Genomic DNA, 20,592 nt, shown 5'->3' with positions numbered 1-20,592 from the left:
AAATATGATACGAAAAATGCTTTTTAGAATTGTTACAATGCAGCTTATAATGCTTATGCTTTATATTGGAGTAACCCTTGCTTGCTTCATTTTTGCATCGCTAATGCAAACCTGGAAACCTGCAGAAAGTAAGTACATAGCAATGCACATTATACTTACAGTGAAACCTGAGTTGTAAGTTTTGTAAAAATGTCCTATTTCTTTGAAAAATAAAAATGTATTTAGAAAACCTGCAATTATAAATCTTTATGATTGGATTTTGAATGAATTACACAGTGATGCCACAGTTGATCCTAAAATGTGAGAGGATTCTTGTTAGAAAAGGCTTCAAAATTTCCAGCATTTAATTTCATGATATATTTTTTAATTTCTCATGCTTTCTTGTTCTATATCTGACATATTATTATTATTATTATTATTATTATTATTATTATTATTATTATTATTATTATTATTAAATTCCATTATAATTAAAATTCTGATAGCTACATTCTTACTGGATAACAATATAATCACATGATCTCGTGCATCAGTAGTGATGTTGGTGTTGTATAATGTTATTAATCAACTTGCTCAGTTTGGAATAAAATTAAAAACTATAAATATTAGATGTTCAATTCGTTACAGGATTTTTTAGATAAGAACTGCGAAAAGTTACGTACACCTCAGGTTTCACTGTATTTGTACATTTATAATCTCAGTTGCACTATTAAATATTCAGTTTAAAAGTTATAAATAATGAATAAAATTGAAGTTAAAAATATAAGAAATTAACTATAAATAATACATGTGTTATACGTACTCACTGGCAAATTTATCTGATCATTTCTTGCAGGTTAATTTGTATGTATGTACTGTATTTTTTATAATTTCTGGATTTATTTCATTTAATTTTTTCTTTTACTTATTCTTCTAATTTGTCACTTTATTAATAATTAATCATGTACAAAATAAGTTTTTTAGTGGATTTTCACGGTATGTAAACAAATTATCAAGGAACTGAAAAAGTAATGCTGAATGAAAATGTTTCTGTATCAATGAAATGTTAAGTCCTATATTTTGGATGACAACCTTCATTCGCCATGACACACTCTGAATGACTAGCTGTGTTGGCAGCAAACAACATAATGCTTTTCAAATACTAATGATTCTTTTATGCTCGACCATGCCGAAGTGTAATTATACACCTGGTAGCAGCCCTTTAATGGACCTCATTAAAGTACACCTATTCATTAAAGTTCAGGTGTACCACCAATCAGAAAATACCATTGTAGCAATATGAAAGCACAAGTATCGATTATTCTCGGATATGCAATCGAAAGACAATAAATCACCTATATTTGAAATAAAGTCAGTTCTGTTACTATAATAATTAGCATTAATTGTAAATAATATTCAAATAAATTCAATTTGTCATCTCGTTTTTCAATGTCAAGGTCACTGTCGACATCTGTTTCTCGGAAAAAATCAATACTTTCGCGTCTGCGCACATCTCACAATTTACGAGGTATTGCACAAGGTCAGTTCCGCTTCTCAGTCAGATAAGAATAACATGAATACTTATGAATAATTTCAAGTTAGAAATATGGTCGAGCATAAAAAGTCGTATGAAACTTGACTATAATGGTAATTAAGATGCTCATATGAAAATTATGAAATTCGCTTGCACTCGTTTCATAAACATACTCGCGTCTTAATTACTACCATTATAGGTTCGTTGCATAATGTACTATTATGTTTAAAGTTCCATTGTTAAAAACAGTACGAAATGGATGTAAGAATTTCTAACAATTTATAATTTGACACTTAGCCTTTCAAATGAGATGAATGTGGTGCAGAATTAACTAGTAATGAGGAAGAAATAACTTTCAGATAAATTTGCCAGTGAGTGTATTTACACTTTAGACAAAATACAAATTTTTAATGATACTGATGAACATGATATAGAAAATAATTAATCTGCATCAGTAATAAACAAGCATAAATTAATTACTGACGTGATTGTCATATTCTAGCTTGCTCATAACAAAGAGTGGGGGTTCCACAATGCACGAGTCAATGCTGTGGCCTGGTCCCCCAACTCCCAGCTGGTTGCCAGTGGCAGCCTTGACACAACTATCATCATCTGGAGCGTGCAGACCCCAGCAAAACACACTATCATTAAAAGTAAGTAACATTTGTTACCTTCCACATGGCAAAGCAGTAGATGTAAAATACTGTACCCTTACTTACCATATTTACCCGAATATAAGACGAACTACCCCTAGTTTTCCCAATGGTTTCTGTAGGATTTAATTTGTAAGGTTTTTTGATGAATTCATAGATAATCTGCTATTAACTATGGTTCTAGAACATAAAATTTCATTGAATACTTGAGGAGAAAAATTCGCTCCGGCACCGGGGATCGAACCTGGGTCCTTGGTTCTACATACCAAGTGCTGTGACCACTGGATTTCGCAGTTAAGTGCACAGTAATCTGTACAGAAATATGCACTGCTAGCTATGAGAATATTAAAGATATTTTTATTAATTTGTTCTACAGAATGATATCTGTAATATTGACAATTAATACTTGAGGAGAAAAATTCGCTCCGGTCCCGGGGATCGAACCCGGGTCCTTGGTTCTATGTACCAAGCGCTCTGACCACTGAGCTACGCCGAATTCAATCCACAGCCATTCCCGGCCAAACAAGTCACTCAGCTGAGTGCGCTCCTAATATAATGGCAGTTGACATTGGACATATACGTCAACATATATGCCTAACTTGGAGTCAGGCCAAAAGGGAAACATTCAAGGAGGAAGGTTCGGTCCGGTGCTGTGGATTGAATTCGGCATAGCTCAGTGGTCAGAGCACTTGGTACATAGAACCAAGGACCCGGGTTCGATCCCCGGCGCCAGAGCGAAAAATTGACGTAACTGTGTATTTTTTTAATACACTAATTTAAGACCCCCCTCTCCTCACTTTCAAACACAAAAATTGGGAGGAAAAAAATTTCGTCTTATATGCGGATAAATACAGTATCACGAAGGATTTCAAACTTATGAATCTCTTCACCTTCCACCTTTGTTTCTATATTATACTATAGTGTAAAGTAATTTGTTTTCTCCAAAGTAATGTTGCCAAATTATGCGTGTTTATGGAGAATAATATTTCCTTGTTTATTTTAACAGTGGCTAGAAGGAACTAAAAAATAAGTAATAAAAACAGCAATAATGCAATAACCTTAGAAAAGATGTACACACTTTACAGACGAATGAGTAATGTTTAAATACATGGTACTCAGATATGTTAGTCATTTGTTTGTCTGCTCCTCCTTATTTATACTGCCAGCCATGCAAGAAGCGTTTACTGTAGTGAAATGAGCGAATTTGTATTTTTTGTCCAGGGAGATACTCGTCTTTTACGAAAAGCTTGTGTTCCTTTTAGACGAGTATTTTCCCTGAACGAAAAAAAATAATACAAATGGAGTATAAATTAATCAGTATTTAATATGGTGTGTCAATTTAAGACAAAATAATTATATTTTTTAATAGTACATTATGCAACGAGCCTATAATGGTAGTAATTAAGACGCAAGTATGATTGTTTATGAAACGAGCGCAAGCGAGTTTCATAATTTTCATATGAGCGTCTTAATTACCATTATAGGCAAGTTTCATACGACTTTTTATGCTCGACCATATTTCTAACTTGAAAGTATTGAAAATTAGGTCTTTTTATGGTTATGTGCGAACTGACCTGAATTGTGAGATGTGCACAGATGCGAAAGTATTGATTTTTTCCTAGGCCAAATGTCATTGACCTTGGCACAGAATAAGAATGAACATTAGTCTGATATAACCTGGAAATTGATTTAGAATTGAAAAACGAGATGACAAATTGAATTTATTTGAATATTATTTACAATTAACGCTAATTATTATAGTAACAGAACATAACCTTCTGCGACAGTATTGGATTTCCAGCTTCTGTGACTTTTCGCTAATTGTCTGTCAATTGCATATCCGAGAATAATCGATATAACGGTACAAAGCTGACTTGTGATTGGGTGAAGACCTGTACTTTAATGAGTAGGTGTACTTTAATGACATGCATTAAAGGACTGCTACCAGGTGTATAATTACTACATTCCGGCATGGTCGAGCATAAAAATTGTTCTTTCTACTCTGCTGGACGCTTCTTGTACCAATGTCAATGGAAAAGAGAAAGGCATCAAAATGTTCCTTCAGTCTCTGGTGATAAAAAAGACAAACTTTGAAATGCACAATGATGATAAAGAGCCATGTATTCAAACATTACTGGTGCATGGCAATGAGTTACACAACAGAATATGGAATGTTTTCGTAAAAATTCGTATATCATTATCTTTTGAAATTACAAATAATACTTTTACAAGTTTGTTTATGTTTTAAGTACGTTCTTATTTTTTTTTCTTGTACAGTAAATATATAAAAACAGCTAATTATTAATATTATATCTTTTTCTTTCTTGTGAACAGACTCACGCTTTTTTTCTTTTTTCAATGGTTTGCCAGGACTTCATTTGTCTTCATGCTACTCTCACTACCATGTCTGGTGTCACTATTCAGGAGATATTTATTCCACTCGTCTTCTCCTTGTAGTGCATTCTTCAATTTTTTAATATTGTACTGTTCTCTGGTGTTCTTGCTCTGGATATTTTCGAATTTAGTAGTAATGCCAGCCATTTTCCTTAGTGTCTTCATTTCTGATGTTTCAGACATTTTGTTTCAGCTGTGTCTAGCCTCGTTTCTATTGCATACGTTAAAATGGGTCTGTCTTTTTTAGTTTCTTTATGAATATATTTATTTTTCCATATACTGTCATGTCATTAATATATTCAGATACCCTAACGATGATATAATATATCATATGAGGAGCATCGTTTCAAAACGTATTAAGTCTCCCAGTGGACGAAATTAAATTTGCTACTTTCTATTTATTTATCTTTCATGCTGTGAAGTCTGATGGTTCCAAGTCGTCATATTTGTAAACTGTGAAACCAGTACTTAAAAATGGTTTTGTGTAGTGTTTTGAAAGCTTCTCCGGTTTACGAGTAATCCAGTTTTTCATCGTTCGTGTAAAAAAATTTTAAGTTGCACATAATACATTTTGAAATGATGCTCCTCATATTATGAATTGTAACAAAATTTATTTTCGGTGAAATGTTTACACTAAAATAACTAAACATATGTTTACAACAAGATTTGCCTTTAACAAGTACAGTTTGTAAAGTATTACTAGATATATTATTATTTTGTAATTATTTAAATTACCTTTTTTTGGCATTGCATAAATTCTATACTTCTTTCTTATTACTGGTACTTTTCTTTAGCCCTTTATTTGAAGACACACAGGTGCATTTCTGCTGTCTAATTTCTTTCGTTTGTGATACGCATGTCTACCCCATAGCACATAAATAATAAAGTTCATTTTCAGTTGATTCTCCTCTATTGCATGGACTCGTCCGGTGACTTTGTAACTTCCTTGACAGTATCCATTTATGTGCAGATAACACTAGTTGCTTACTAGATAACACTCATCGCCTATTCACTTGCAAGTAGATTCCACAACACTTGACACATGACAACACACACTTTGTATGTGCAGTATCTAGCGGAGACTTCCTGAACTAAGTGTTATGCTAAGATTATTGGATTTTCTTATTATAAATTCTAAATTATAGATATCAGCTCAAAGAATTTGAGTGACCACAAGGGTCCTGAATACAATAAAAATGTACAATATAATGGGATGTGATACATTAAAGAAAAAAAAAAAGAAAGTTAATTGTTTAAGGCAAATATAAATGGATTAATTGAAATAGAGATGATGATGTAGTATTTGAAGAGAATCCTTGATAATATTTATAAGGACAGAAATTACATAATCAAAGGGAATGTGAAGTTCCTTAAGATAATTCCATGTGAATTTGGAAATAGAATCTCTACTGCCAAACAGCAAACCAATGACAGACCATTGTTTAAGAGGGACGTTATACTTTTGAGAAAGATAAGGCAGACAAGGTTCATATATGGACTTCTTCTCAATATCAACTTCGGTGGCCTGATTTAGGTTTCTTTCGAAACAGATGGTAGGGTCAAGAACAAGAGCCCGTTTTAAGCATCCATTGATAGCAATAATGTCTGCCCGTCTGAAAGAACCATCTGATGATACACAATGCACTTCCTCATGAATCTCCCAATTTAAAGTTTTTAACGATGTCGCCAAAGCATGTCGTACACAATGATGTCTAGCATTTATCAGCAGCTCGCCTTTAGGGCATTGTCCAAGCACGTGTCCAAGATGTATTCATCGAACAAAGATGTATTCACGCCAAAATTTGCTAAGGCCTGTTGCCTCTGATGGCATAGTCCATGTAGAATGAAGAGGAGTTAGGATAGTTGTTTTTATTGGGTGAAGAGATGGTGAAGATAGTGGGGGTATTGGTAGGCCTACTATAAAAGTTTTTGTAAGGGATAATAATATAAGATTACTTATTTTTCAGAATATTAAGAATTTAAGTTTATGAAAATATAAATAAAGAAAGAAAGGTATTTTTAAAGATAATAAAATTATCATTTTATTAATTTCCAGCACCATGAAAATAAATTAGTATACCACTACAGTGCATACATTTTATTTTTCCATGCCTGCAGCTGTGCAATGCACTGTCACCCTACATCCACGAGCGTGGAAAGATATAATGTATGCATTATATAATGCAATAGAAATAATTCTAGTTTACCTGAAGCACAAGGTAAATGAAATGATGGCGTGTAATAAGGAATGTCTAACAAGAATCAATACTGCTTGTTCCTCCAGTTAAGACCCAGAAACCATTTCCACATCATGGGCTTACCACTTCTCTATGCACAGAAAAAATGTTTTTGATATATAAAAAGATAAATACGAATCAGATGCATTTCACAGCTTCTACAATACTACGGTTTTACCAAGAGTAAGTTTGTATATCAAACTGTAGTAATATATTGGCAGTTTTACCTTCTGTCCATTTTCAAATGAGCACAAAGGACTTTGTAACATATCTCGTTGAGCTCTTGTTATCTTGTTTTCCAACAGACGCCCATCCTCAGAGCCAGATCACGCGCCTTGCCTGGTTGGATGACGGAACGTTGGTGTCAGTTGGACAAGACTGCAACACCAAGATATGGAACATCACCCCATTTTAGATGAACGGCCACAATTATGCATTTGTGGCTTCTGTCTGTTATGGATATGCGCTAAAAGAAAATTATATAAAGAGCAACGACAAATATGAAGTTACTGAACCGGCCCTAAATTTGTCTAAAGGAAAGAGGAAAAAAAAATTTATATTAGCTGAAATGACGATAAGTTTACAAAAAAGAAATTTTGTACACATACAGTGAGATAATATTTTCTATTTGCCTCTGCCCTGAATGTTGATTTTTTATATTATACCTGTGTTGAAACTGAACATGGAGTGTACAATCGCGTGTGGTCTCTCTCTCTCTCTGATTGACTTGATGAATAACATATTTAATTATTATTATTTAAATGAATAACAAATGTGCCAGTGTTTGCAGATAAACAGCTTTCCATATCTCGGTGGTATTGTTTATTCTAAGCAAACACGGCCAACTTTTCCTATCTTGTATGAATCTGTCTTTGTGTGATATTGACTACAAAATAAATACAGAAAAGTCCTGTGACTGCATACCTTATTATCCCCTCCTTGTATGCTGCTTTCATGCAGTGAAAAAATTGCATTTGAAATATTTTATACATCACTGCATTTATCCTTTATTCCTTCCAACGAAACCATGTTCAAACCCAGAAATATTTAAGGATGTGTGAAATTGTATATCCATGCCTTAGTGCTTTAAGCACAGATTTATCTTCTCATATCTTTAACAAATTGTGTAATTTATCATATTTAAATTAAGAAATTTTGTAAATATTTCTGGAATGTCCCCCATAATCGTGAACCAGTAATCAAAAGAAATGTATTTGAGATGTGTATCGAAAGTAACCATTGTTTGAGCACTTTAGAAGAATAGCTTGTGATAGCCGTTGAGACAAGTACAAACACATTGTTTTGAAACATTATTTTGTAATTCTTGTCTTTCAATAAAAAAAAAAAAGAAACCTCATATGTAACACAAAAAGGAGTACAGTGTTAAAATATACAAGATAAGTAATAATGCAAAAGATTTTTATTTTCTGTATTTTGAACAACAAAATATGTCCACCTGAATCGAATCCTATTATCACACAATTTGTATATATTAACCCTTCAGTATTCGCGTGGGAAACATCTGTTAACCAGCGTGTTTATTATCATTGTATTTCCTAGAAAGGTTTTACAACCGTGAGGCTTTAGGTAGGCTTACCTTCAAAACAAACTCATATAATAACATTCTTTAGTTTGAGTCTTGAAGTTTCTCGTAGAAATTGTGTAGCTAAGATTTCATTCTTCTGGTTGACAATTGTCAACCACGCGACTTTTTACGTTACAGTTTCTGCAAAGTTTCGGTAAGTATTCAACATCACTTTTGTGAATATATAATTTATTTCCAATAAATAGTCTGCCCAGGCATCCAAAACACAGAATAATAACGATTACAGTAAATAGACGAGTCAAATTGAAATGTGAACTTAGAGCTTAAATTTAAGAATTAATAAATTTGTACATATATTCGGTATAAATTTTTTCAAAATTGCCACAGACCCTTTAATGCTAGAAGTAATTATTTTTGGATTGATATCATGGATTCCAAATGTTTTGATAGTGTTTACAGTTGATCGTGGGATGGTGCCCCTCGCTCTGATCATTAAATCATGTACTTCCCAGGTGATATTTTTCACGAAAATACGGAATAGTAGGCTCATAAATATGTTGTTTCTCTTTGTTGACCTCAGATGGTTGGGTCTGACTCAACTCAAATCTAACAGTTGGGTCCAGTATAAAACCTTTACTATTAGTCTTGTCTAGAGCCACGATGTCCGCTCTTCTAATTCCACCGCCTTCAGACGCACTGCAGTGCACCTCTTCATGGATAATATATTCTACTGAACTTCGAAGGATTGTGGATCTACATTTATCAAATTTCTTCAGAGATTAAAAGCATTCTCAAATATTACTGGGAATTCAAGAATCCGTTACGCCAGCCATAGATCAAAGGAATGGATCTAGGTGCAGTGTTACCAATTTGTGGGTGTCGACCAGAAATAGTGTGTGAAATGTTCAAAACAGATATGTGCCAACCATTTGAGGGATATCTGTGTAAATTACTTGTAAATAATTGGAATTTCCTCGATGAGATGTGTCTAAAGTTGTCCCCACCCGGAGATCCGATAGGGGGACAGTTTTACCTCCGGAATCTTGAAACTTAGGACACGTTCTCATGATGTTTTGGCAGGATCATAACTGTTTTTACCGGGCACCAGTTTTACATTTTGGCAGTTACATCGCCTGAAAAAAAACCCAATATGAATGGAGCGCCACATCTGTCTTTGGTCATCGGGTCCCTCGGACCTAGCCGGGAGGATTACATAAGTAAAACCACCGACCTCCCGCCATCCACCACTTGGGGAACGTCCCTCCACGCCGTGACAGGCCAGCAATTTACTAGAATATTTAATGGCATTTCCTCCATTGAGATGATACAGTTATATCGCTGTTACTCAGTCCCCATATCCTCATTCGATAAAGCAGGGTGTACCACGAGCAGGTAGAGGTTGGGATTTGGATAGGAGAGGCTATAGGAGACGCATCACTATCCCTTATACCCCGGCACACTGTGGGATCGAGGGCAAAGAACTGGCAGATACACTTGCCAAGAAAGGCACAATACAGGCAATGAAAACGACAAATCTGCCAATGACTTCAGTAAAGCAGCTGTTCAATTCTAAATTCTCACACCTTTATCTTGAGAAAACAAAAATACAATGAAACCTCTCCATACAGATACTCCTCATATACGGACAGATTTTTATGTCCCAACTGAAATAATATAGAAATAATGATAAAATTTAACTCTCGTTTGCGGACACTCTCAGACACGGACAGCTGTTTCACAGTCCTAAAGCTTGCTTTACCTTCTGACTGCGGATAGAACTTGGATTTCAAGACCTAATGTGTTACAAAAATGGAAAATTTAGTTTTGAGAACTGTACAGAAATTCCTTAACATGAAAGAAGACAATAAGGGTCTTGTAGGCTACCACTAGCCCAGCCGGCTACCCCTTGTTAGCTGGAAGCAGATGGATAAACAAAGTCATAAAATTTAACCTGGCCCAAAGTAATTCTCTCCGGCGCCGGAATTTGAACCCGGGTTTTCAGCTCTTTCACCGTATGATGACGCAGAATATCTGCATGGAAATATCATAATATGTACTTTGGTACATTAAAATAATATATATGATATGCGTAAATCACTTCGTGATTTAAGACGGCGCTTATTCCGTCGGATCCCGGCCAACTAGTCACTCATAACGAGTGCACCTCAGCACATGTATGGACTTCAGTCCTACGTTCATAAACCTCTATGATGTAGTGCAGAGGGTGGCCACTTGAGGGAACCCAAGAGTTGGAACTTAAAACTGAGACGATTCTGTCCGACGCCGGGGTGGGTATCCGGTGTGGCTTAGTGGATAAAGCATCAGTACGTAGAGCTGAAAACCCAGGTTCAAATCCCGGTGCCAAAGAAAATTTGTCTCCGTTCCATTACTCTTTCATCATATGATGATGCAGAATATCTGCATGGAAATATCATATGTACTTCAGTACATTAAAATAATATACATTCTACCAACTTATAAGTGTATGTAAAAAGTATGGGGTCATAAAAGACCCCAGATAGGTTGTGAGGGTTAATATGCTACTAAACTGACAAACCATGTCCATGATTATTTTATTGTTGTGTTGATATTAATACGTTACAAAGTAAACAAATCAAACTTACACTTCAGCTATAGTGGGGCTGAGATGACGGGTCAAGGGACAGCATTCCAACAGTCCCATGTATCGACTCGCCCGCAGAGCTCTCTGGAGCCACTACCTCCTCCATGGAGTGCTGCGGACGGGTCTGGTGATTGATAGTTGTTCTTGAGCGACTTCCATAGCGTGCCTGAACGTGATCGAGTGGGAGCACTGACACTTGGGCAGGTTCTGCGTGGTTATTTACGTCCGACAGCACCATCTGGTGAGTACGCATGTGTTGACTCAGATTGCGACGTTGCGATATGAGGCGCCCACACACCGGACATGCAACACTCTGTCGACTTGGAGGGGTAGATGGACACCCTGTCAGTGACAAACCTGCAGACAGAACGTCAGGTGTAGTTTATGAAGTTTCAATGTTATAAAATTTTTTACAGTTTATAAGTTTCAGTACTGGGTCATTGCATTTTTATGAGTATGACAAATATTTAGTTTTACATTGACTAAAAGACTTACGATTATGTCAATTTCTTATCTTGTAGGCAGTTGAAAAAACTATGGTATATACCTCTAGTTACCTAGCTGTTGATCCATAATTGGATACTTTAAAGTAGAAAGGTGCAAAGTGCCAAAATCATAGAAAACGAAATTTTTATGCAGAAAAGTGCAATGTGCCTAGGAGGATGATGTATGAAAGAGGCTACATCCACTTGTGTTTCTTAAGCGAGATATTTAGATGTTACGTTGCCAGCACCATGCAGTTTCAGACGGTAAGCGCCATATTGAGCTGCATCATAGAATGCAAAGGATCTTCAACAGGTCATGTTTGTGCCCAAACTTACACACAGCGAAATGTTTTACAGACGTCAGCTTTCACGTTATAACTTTGGAGTTTGTGCATGTGATACAATGCAGTCTTATATGTGTATTTGGAATGAAAGCATCACGAGTCGAGGTGCCAATGAGATTGCCTTGTGTGTACTAAAACTGATCAATATGATATAACAAACAAGAAGAATCTGATAACTGTGCAGCTGAAAACAAAAATCGTGTAATGGTTTCCATGTGTCTCTTTTTAGTTGCCATTGGTTTATTTGAGCACATAGAACAACGTTTCCTTCTCAGTGGCCACAGTTTCTTGCAATGCGATTCTGATTTCGCTTTGATTGAAAAACGACAGAAAGTGACAAAAGCCTTCATTCCTAGTGACCTGCTTAAAATCGTACAAGACTCTAAAGTTGTAAAACCATTTCAAACCGTTTCAATGCTAAGAGTCATATTTCCTTAATATGCAAGATGTTGCTGATCAACTAATTTCCATCAAGAACTTGAATATTTCTAAGGCATGTTGCATTCAGTATGATGTTAGTAAAGCAGGTAGTGTTTCTATGAAACAGTCCCATGATAATGAAGCAGTACATACGATTAAAAAAAAAAAAAAAACATGAAAGATGTGCAGTCAGCATTGTTTCAAGTTAAAGCATAAAATAGGGAAATTACTGAAGAAAATAAGGGGGGATCTACTGTACTAGCAATGACTCCCTAGCTTCCAAATGAGGAGCATAGGCAGTTCTACAGGCAGATCTGTGAGTAAAAATTGCTCCAGAATAGGAAAAAATAGGTATTGGACTTTGCACCATTCTACTGCAGCTGTAACCATTACTTAACCCTTTTCACAATCTGTGTTATATAATTAAATATGGAGAAATAATGTCTTTACATACCACTATTATTAATGAGTAAACACTGTACTATTGCTGTTTTCTATCAGTAAAAAAAAACATGACACAAATATGTGTACAATTATTTTTATAGCTACATTTTTTTATCTTATCTCCAATGTTTCATTTTGGCACTTTGCACCCTTCTACTTTAAAGTATCCAATTATGAAGTCCATATCTTTTGTCTAAGAAATGGGAGAGGGGGAAGTCTAAATGTTACAGATGTGACAAAATTTTCCATTTATGTAGTTCATTCAGTAACTCTGCTAATTGGTGAGTTCTAAAAGAGTAAGACTTTTTTTTTCTGTATCTGTAAGAATTTTAGAATAAGATTACCTTTTTTTGAAGTTGGATTTGCATTTGACTAAGGACACACAGAATATTTATAACATGTTACGGGTGTGACAGAATAGTTCAAATACGAAATTTAAATTATTTTGTTATTATTTTCTCCAAACATCTGAAAATACAACTAATTAAAGATATAAAAGGAAACAAATGCAATCACAAACTGTCCACGCTTGTTTATAACTATTGGATGTTTCACTTTTTTTAACTCTGACAAGCTCTCTCCAAAGATAATTCTTCCTTCTTTGACCAGATCCATGAACGCCCACTATAGCCAACACGGGAAATAAACCCAGATTGAAATTATCAACTAATTAACAAAGTTTAACTGAGCTGTTTATGATAACGTGTAGATTTTTATTTTAAAATACTATTTATGCATGTCTCCTGGATTATGCTGCGTATTTTAACATACAGAAATATATTTTTTATGGAAACAATTTTTTTTAGGTACAAGACTACTTGACATGGAATGACCTTATTTATCATGCTTAGAGACTGCTTTCTTCCAAAACATTTACGGAAATAATCTTCTTTTAAGGATGTTGCAACACAGATTTATGGGACAAGGCTATTAAAAAAAGAAACGATATTTCCAAGCTTTCATAAATCTAACTGTAGTTAAGGGCGCAAATAGCCATAGTAGCTGATGTGCCTTTTTTTTTTTTTAATTCCACTATCTATCTAACTGTAGTTAAGACCAATATTCTGTAATGTAACAAAGTTTGGAACACACATTTACAGAGAAGTTGTAGTTATAATAATAAATTATACTGTGATATTTTGCTTAATTTCGGAGTATGGAACAACATTAATACAATTCAGAATTTAAAAATACAAAATACTGTATACTGTGTCTGTAAAGTCACAATGAAGTTTCATATGATTACATAACCGTAATGAAACATAATACAGGTGCAAAACAGCCACTAAGTGAAAGAATAATTCCCCAAGTTTTTATTATGTAATGACTGAAGTTTGATGTGGACTTATCTGGTAGCCTGCCACACACAACCAAGCTCTTGCAAATTATTAATGTTGTTAATCAATACACTGTCTTCCCCTTGCTCGGCATAACCCCGTAAGTCAAGATACATGAGGTCTGGAGAGCGTGGTGGCCACGGTTTTCATCTGTCCCTTCTAATCCATCACTGTGGAAATGTTTCTTTTACGAATTCTGAACAATGCCGGGGAAGTGTGGAGGAGCGCCATCTTGCTGAAAAATTACATTGGTGCTGGTAATTTAGAGTAGTGCAAATAGTTCCAACATATCGAGATAATTTTGCAAGGTTATAGTGAATTCCGTGAAGGAAAAGTTACAAATTACTTCATCTTTTGCAAGAGCACAATGCACATTAACTTTTAAGCTAGTGCATTTACGTTCAGCAATGAATGGCATGTGGATTTTCACGCATTCCATTTGCTCATATGGTGTTGACTATGTTACAAAACGTGAAGTGGCCTCATTACTAAACACTATAATGATCTAAAAATTTTTTGTTAACTATAGCAACAACGATCCATCAGTAGCTACCATGACAACTATTATACCTATGACAAAAAGATGGAGAGTTTCTTCTTTCATATAGTGTCTGTTTCACATCTTTATTTTGTTTCACTGTAATTATATAATAATTTAAAACCACACCATGACTTTATAGACACAATGTAAGTTAGGTACAAATATTTATTAAAATATTGAACTGAAGAACTTAAAAGTTCCGCAATGAGATAATGACATTCATGACCAAGAAACCATGCAATTATGAGATTCTGGCCACCATATAATAGTAATTTATAGTATGAGTGGAAAGTTTAGTGTCTTGATTTGTTTACTCTTGTGTGTTATACATTACTGGTATCTAAATTTGATTTTAGATTGTAGGCCTTTTCTTTGTAATGTGTTGTTTGTGAAGAAGTTATAAATGCATGAATGTATGAATTTTATTATTATTTTTTTTAATTTGGTTATTTAACAACGCTGTATCAACTATAAGGTTATTTGGCACTGATGGGGATTGGTGATAGCGATATGAGGCCAAGTATTTGCCATAAATTACCTGACATTCGTCTTATGGTTGGGAAAACCTCGGAAAAACACAATCAGGTAATGAGCCCAAGTGGGAAGCGAACCTGCTCCGGATCAGTGGGCAAATATCTTACCCAACAGAGCTATGGTGGTGGCTGAATTTTATTATTGCTGATGTGTTGGTTGACAGTGATTTAAAAAATATTAATTCACATGAGAATTAAAAACCTTTAATTCATTGCCGTGAATAAAACCATAGTTGAGGTTCCTAAGGATGGTGAAATAAAGACCAGTTTAGATATCAGTAATGGATAATAGTAATTTATAGTATGAGAGTAAAATTGGATTTGATGCGTGAGGAGGAAGTTCAGTGCCTGATGCGGAGCCAAGGGTGATAATTTCACCAATGCATAAAATCTGTTTACTCTCATTTGCTATACAATACTTCATGCTCGACCATGCCGAAATGTAGTAATTATACACCTGGTAGCAGTCCTTTAATGCATGTCATTAAATTACACCTACTCATTAAAGTACAGGTCTTCAGCCAATCACAAGTCAACTTTGTACCATTATATCGATTATTCTCGGATATGCAATCGACAGACAATTAGCGAAAAGTCACTGAGGCTGGAAATCCAATACTGTCGCAGAAGGTTATGTTCTGTTACTATAATAATTAGCGTTAATTGTAAATAATATTCAAATAAATTCAATTTGTCATCTCGTTTTTCAATTCTAAATCAATTTCCAGGTTATATCAGACTAATGTTCATTCTTATTCTGTACCAAGGTCAATGGCATTCGGCCTCGGAAAAAATCAATACTTTAGCGTCTGCGCACATCTCACAATTCAGGTCAGTTCGCACATAACCACAAAAAGACCTAATTTTCAATACTTTCAAGTTAGAAGTATGGTCGAGCATAAAAAGTCATATGAAACTTGCATATAATGGTAATTAAGACGCTCGTATGAAAATTATGAAACTCGCGCTCGTTTCATAAACAATTATACTTGCGTCTTAATTACTATCATTATAGGCTCGTTGCATAATGTACTATTATCCATTATATTTCATTATAGGTATCTAAATTCAATTTTAAATTGTATGCCTTTTCTTTGTAATGTGTTGTTTGTGAAGAAGTTATAAATGAATGAATGTATGGATTGTATGATTGCTAATGTGTTGATTGTCATGGAAAAGGTTTTTAATTCACAGCAGTGAATTAAAAACTTTTAATTCAGGGCTAGGAATAAAGCCATTGTTTAGATTGCTAAGGACGATGAAATAAAGACCAGTTTAGATACCAGTTATGGATAAAACAAAGTGGTGTGCAACTTGAAAATGTGTCACAGTCCTGCCATCTATCTGCAGTATGTGGAACCCGAATCACATTAAGTGAAGAGAAAAAAAAACACGCACGCACCCCCCCCCCCCAGTGGACGCGCTTTATTATGTTAATGATTATTACTTTTGCATTGTATAATATTTTATGAGAAAAATGTAGCTTTTAAAAAAAAGTACTCTGGGAAACTAGATACACCTAGCTACTCATTATATCTTACACGGATGTCCATTTCAAAGTTTTTAAAATGACGGAATATGCGTAATCCATAATTGGCTTTGAGAAGAATGCAAAGTACTGGTATCATTAAACAAAATATAAAAAAAATATTATTTTTAAGTTACATCTGACTCTGATCAACTCTTCTTTGCAAGTTTCAGATGAAATCAGAATGCACCAATACACCATAAAAGATATTCTGAACAATTAATGGAGGCAGATATATTGGAGAGATCGTGTCAGCAGCACTCAGGATGGATTCACATAGCAAAAAATTAAAAGAACTAAGAAGAACTGGTTGTTTAGAAAATGAGAGCAGGCTGACCCATACGATTAATTTCTGCCATTTTACGAAGTTCTGACAACATTTGCATATTGCTTGCCTCCAAGTGACGAACTTCATGAATTAGTATGCATGACATCATAGGATTGACTTTCCCTATATTTCAATTTTCTTCTTTTGTTTTAGCTTAAATGTTTTTCTTTTCTGCATTGTTTTATATACAATTTTAACCACTACCTGCTGGATCGCATCCTATAGCTGCGTAAACTGCCTGCTCAATCAAAGTTATTTTGCCGCTAGGTGGCAGGCAGTGCCCACCACTATTAACATTATCAGTATATGCAAAGTCACTATCTGCCACGTAGCGACTACTCGCGCATAATAGTTGATTGAGCAGGCAGTGTAAGCAGCCATAGGATGTGATCCAGCAGGCAGTGCTTTTAACACTTCGAAACTAGTCAGCCAGGTAATTTCTTAAATATTTTATTGTTCAATAATAACAGAAACTAATGTATGATATGCAATGCCAAAAAATCTAAATTTATTTTTCACAATTATTTTATATGGAACAGAAACATTGTATTTCTTGCTCGTAGCTGTTTATTAAGTTAGTAACCTTTGATTTAATGGGAGCTATCTGGAATGACTATCTCCCAAGTACTGTGAAGTGAAAAGATTTGCATCTCAGACAAAAAAAAAATAAACACTTCCGATTATTTTAATAACAAAATAATCCTCAATTCAGTCGTGGGTTAGCTACGTCTCTCAATGGACGCTTCATTGTTTTTCTTTAAAGACCCAATCTCTTGCAACAGTTCTTTTGTTTTTGAGGAGACTTCTCGGTATTTTTAGATCACGATTATGTATGTTTAGTTTTTATTTCTGCCTCTATATGGTAGCTATATGAAACAAATGAACAACTTAATAAGTAATTTTATGTGTTTGTGCACCATTCACGACTCAATTGATGTGTCGGCTGGAACAATGTTATAAGTTACATTTGGTAAAATTTACAGGAGCTGCAAAAATGTGTACACGTACAACGTTGTTCTTATAGGGTAGCAAACTTTTGAGTGGACAAATTTCACGTACTGCAATGATGGACAGTTGCAAGCCAAAGAGTATAGCAAGGTAATCTGACATACAATATTATTACACGGAAACACACCGAATGAAAATTTTGTAACTTATAATGTTGTTCCAGCCGATGCTTCAATTGTAAATTATTTTAATAAAAATATAGGAATTCTTGGAAGAGTCAGTCACTTTCTAGGTGAGTGAATTATCTTCTGACAACGGAAGTAGCAATTTGATTGTGAGACCAATTTCTTCCCATGTGGTGATTATGGAGATGGCATGTTCTTGATAGAGATCCATAAAATTCGCGAAATGTATTAACCCAAATTATTCCCATTTTGCCAATTTTTTTCACCATTTCTTTACCTCAAAAAACGCACTTCTCAATCGAAAAATAACGCGAATTCGTATAACACGGGAAAAACCGTATTAATTGGTTTTTTTTCGATAACATATTTCGTTCAGCCATTTTGTCAACAAATAAACACAGTTCTGTATTAAAATATACATCAATTATAAAAAAATGATAATACTACATACACCACTGTTATGATGCTGAATATCTTAAGCCAGAATTATAATACATGCATATTTATAACTTTAAAATAACACTACCAAATTTACAATAACAACGAAATCTTGCAATTTTCCTTAAAATAATATCAACACTTTCATGGAACACCAACTGTCGACTTAACACAACAATCACAAAATCATTTCCATGTACATTTGGATATTAAATATTTCGATTACAAAGAAAAAAAGAAAAAATTAGAGGACCTATTACTTCTTACCATTCATAGCACAGCATACTTCTATTTTTACGTCATGGATTGACAGTTTATGAAGGATGTTGGGTTTTGAGAGTTCCAAAACGTGTTTTTTTATATTTATTTTTACTTGGTTATTTAACGATGGTGTATTAACTACGAGGTTATTCAGCATCGATTAAATTGGTGATAGATGAGGCCGAGGATTTGCCACAGATTACCTGACATTTGCCTTACAGTTGGGGAAAACCTCGGAAAAGGCCCAACTAGGAATCGAACCTGCACCCGAGCGCAACTCTGGAGCAGTAGGCAAGTGCCTTAGCCTACCAAGCTCTGCTGGTGGCTTCTGAGTATTTACATATCCATGAAGGTGTAACCAAGCCTCACCCGAAAAAAGGAGAAGATTGTCAATTTTGCTGTCATGCACTCCATTTCGAAACTATTCACAAAATCTACACCTCGTTACAAGATCACTGGGTCGTATGGTTTTAACTTCAATTAGCTTTGGAACATTTCGCACAGAACTGTAAGATATCCCCATTTTCTGCATGAGATTACAGAGCAATTTTTTAAGGGAATTTTCCAAGCAATGTTCAATGTCATCTACATTTTCCCTGCTGAGGACAATATACCTCTTCTGCATTTATCTGTAACTAGCGTTTTTTCTTCTTTGGAGAGCCCACTGGCCTTAGGTCTTAGGCTTATTCTTATGTTGGAATGATTGTTGAAGTCCATTTAGGATCACTCAACCACATGATTCACTGCATGGTGTCATCGTATCAATTCAGCCACAGCATCCAGTTCTGACTGGGGACCATTTCTCCACCTGCCTGCGATGTTATTCTGCAGCCTCCTCAGATCAATGGCATCTGTTCGCAATTCATGTGCTTGAATCTGCTGCATCCCCAACCGGAAGAACATGTGCAGTCGATTCCATGACTCACTAAGGTGACATCTATCCAAGAGAGCTACACTCCCTCGGTCACCCACAGTCCCCTTATTAAAGCCCCTGTGGCCTCTCTGGATATGTGCAGCTCCCGCAGACAGATGCCGCCTATAGGTAGATCCTGGAATCACGGTCAAGAAAGCTGCCTGTTACTTCACAGTGGTGGACTCATAACTAGTTTTACCATACATCTTAATTTTCTCGGACATGTCCTCAATTTCAAGAGTTGAATTACCATCCAAAATCAATGTGAATGTCCGGAAATTGGGTCTGTAGACTTAATTAAAAAAAACTTGGATTTTAAACAACTTAAGTTAAGATTATCGAGATAACTAGCATCTTTATTTTACCCAAGAGTCAGGAGCTCAGAATGACACTGAACACTTTTTGAAGATTTGAAGTAGGGCCTACAGAACCCATTTCACATTCGTTTTCTTATTCTTACTGCATTACTGGTCAGTGCACACACGAGGTTTTGTTACTTAAATTTGCTATGTAATTGACTCACATGAGCTTTCAGGTAAGGATAGTGAGTTCTTTGCCTTGCTCACTCAGCATTTTGCCATTTCTTTAATTCAAATGCAATGGTCTAAGGAGAGGAATCACCTTATTATGGAGTCAGTAAAAGAACCAGCTATAATGGAGTACAACTTTCTCATTTCAGCTGTATAGTATTTCATTTGTACTTGGCAAAAATTCCCGACATTTTAAACAAAATCAGATCAACAGAGAAATATTCATGACTGTTTAAATGAAGTAAGATTCTATTGGAACATGAATGAAATTTGATTGAACAGCGAAGTTCACTCTTTTAGTTTTTACGTAGACCTATTTCTATTACAAATTATAATAATTCAGAAATTATGTATCAAAAAGTGCAGTAGGCCTATATTAAAAATTTCAAAT

General features: G+C 34.9%; 2 protein-coding genes across 3 annotated transcripts in view; one reads left to right on the top strand and one right to left on the bottom strand.

Moving 5' to 3' along the window:
* Positions 1-8,149, top strand: part of flr (actin-interacting protein 1 flr) — a 37,366-nt gene extending 29,217 nt beyond the window's left edge. Inside the window, exons 13-14 of the mRNA XM_069815495.1 lie at positions 2,016-2,166; positions 7,103-8,149. Coding sequence (XP_069671596.1) covers positions 2,016-2,166; positions 7,103-7,212 — 261 coding nt within the window. The 3' untranslated portion in view covers positions 7,213-8,149. The remainder of the gene's footprint in view (positions 1-2,015; positions 2,167-7,102) is intronic.
* LOC138692550 (protein tramtrack, beta isoform-like) overlaps positions 4,152-20,592 on the bottom strand; it is a 54,449-nt gene continuing 38,008 nt past the window's right edge. For both annotated transcript variants that reach the window (XM_069815521.1, XM_069815529.1), the window contains 2 exons: positions 10,968-11,323; positions 4,152-7,175 (listed from right to left, as the gene is read on the bottom strand). In XM_069815521.1, the coding sequence (XP_069671622.1) occupies positions 10,971-11,323 (353 nt within the window). In that variant the 3' untranslated portion in view covers positions 4,152-7,175; positions 10,968-10,970. The remainder of the gene's footprint in view (positions 7,176-10,967; positions 11,324-20,592) is intronic.

This window comes from Periplaneta americana, chromosome 2 (genome assembly GCF_040183065.1).
Source record: "Periplaneta americana isolate PAMFEO1 chromosome 2, P.americana_PAMFEO1_priV1, whole genome shotgun sequence".
Taxonomy (NCBI): domain Eukaryota; kingdom Metazoa; phylum Arthropoda; class Insecta; order Blattodea; family Blattidae; genus Periplaneta; species Periplaneta americana.
This window is presented reverse-complemented; position numbering and strand designations above follow the sequence as displayed.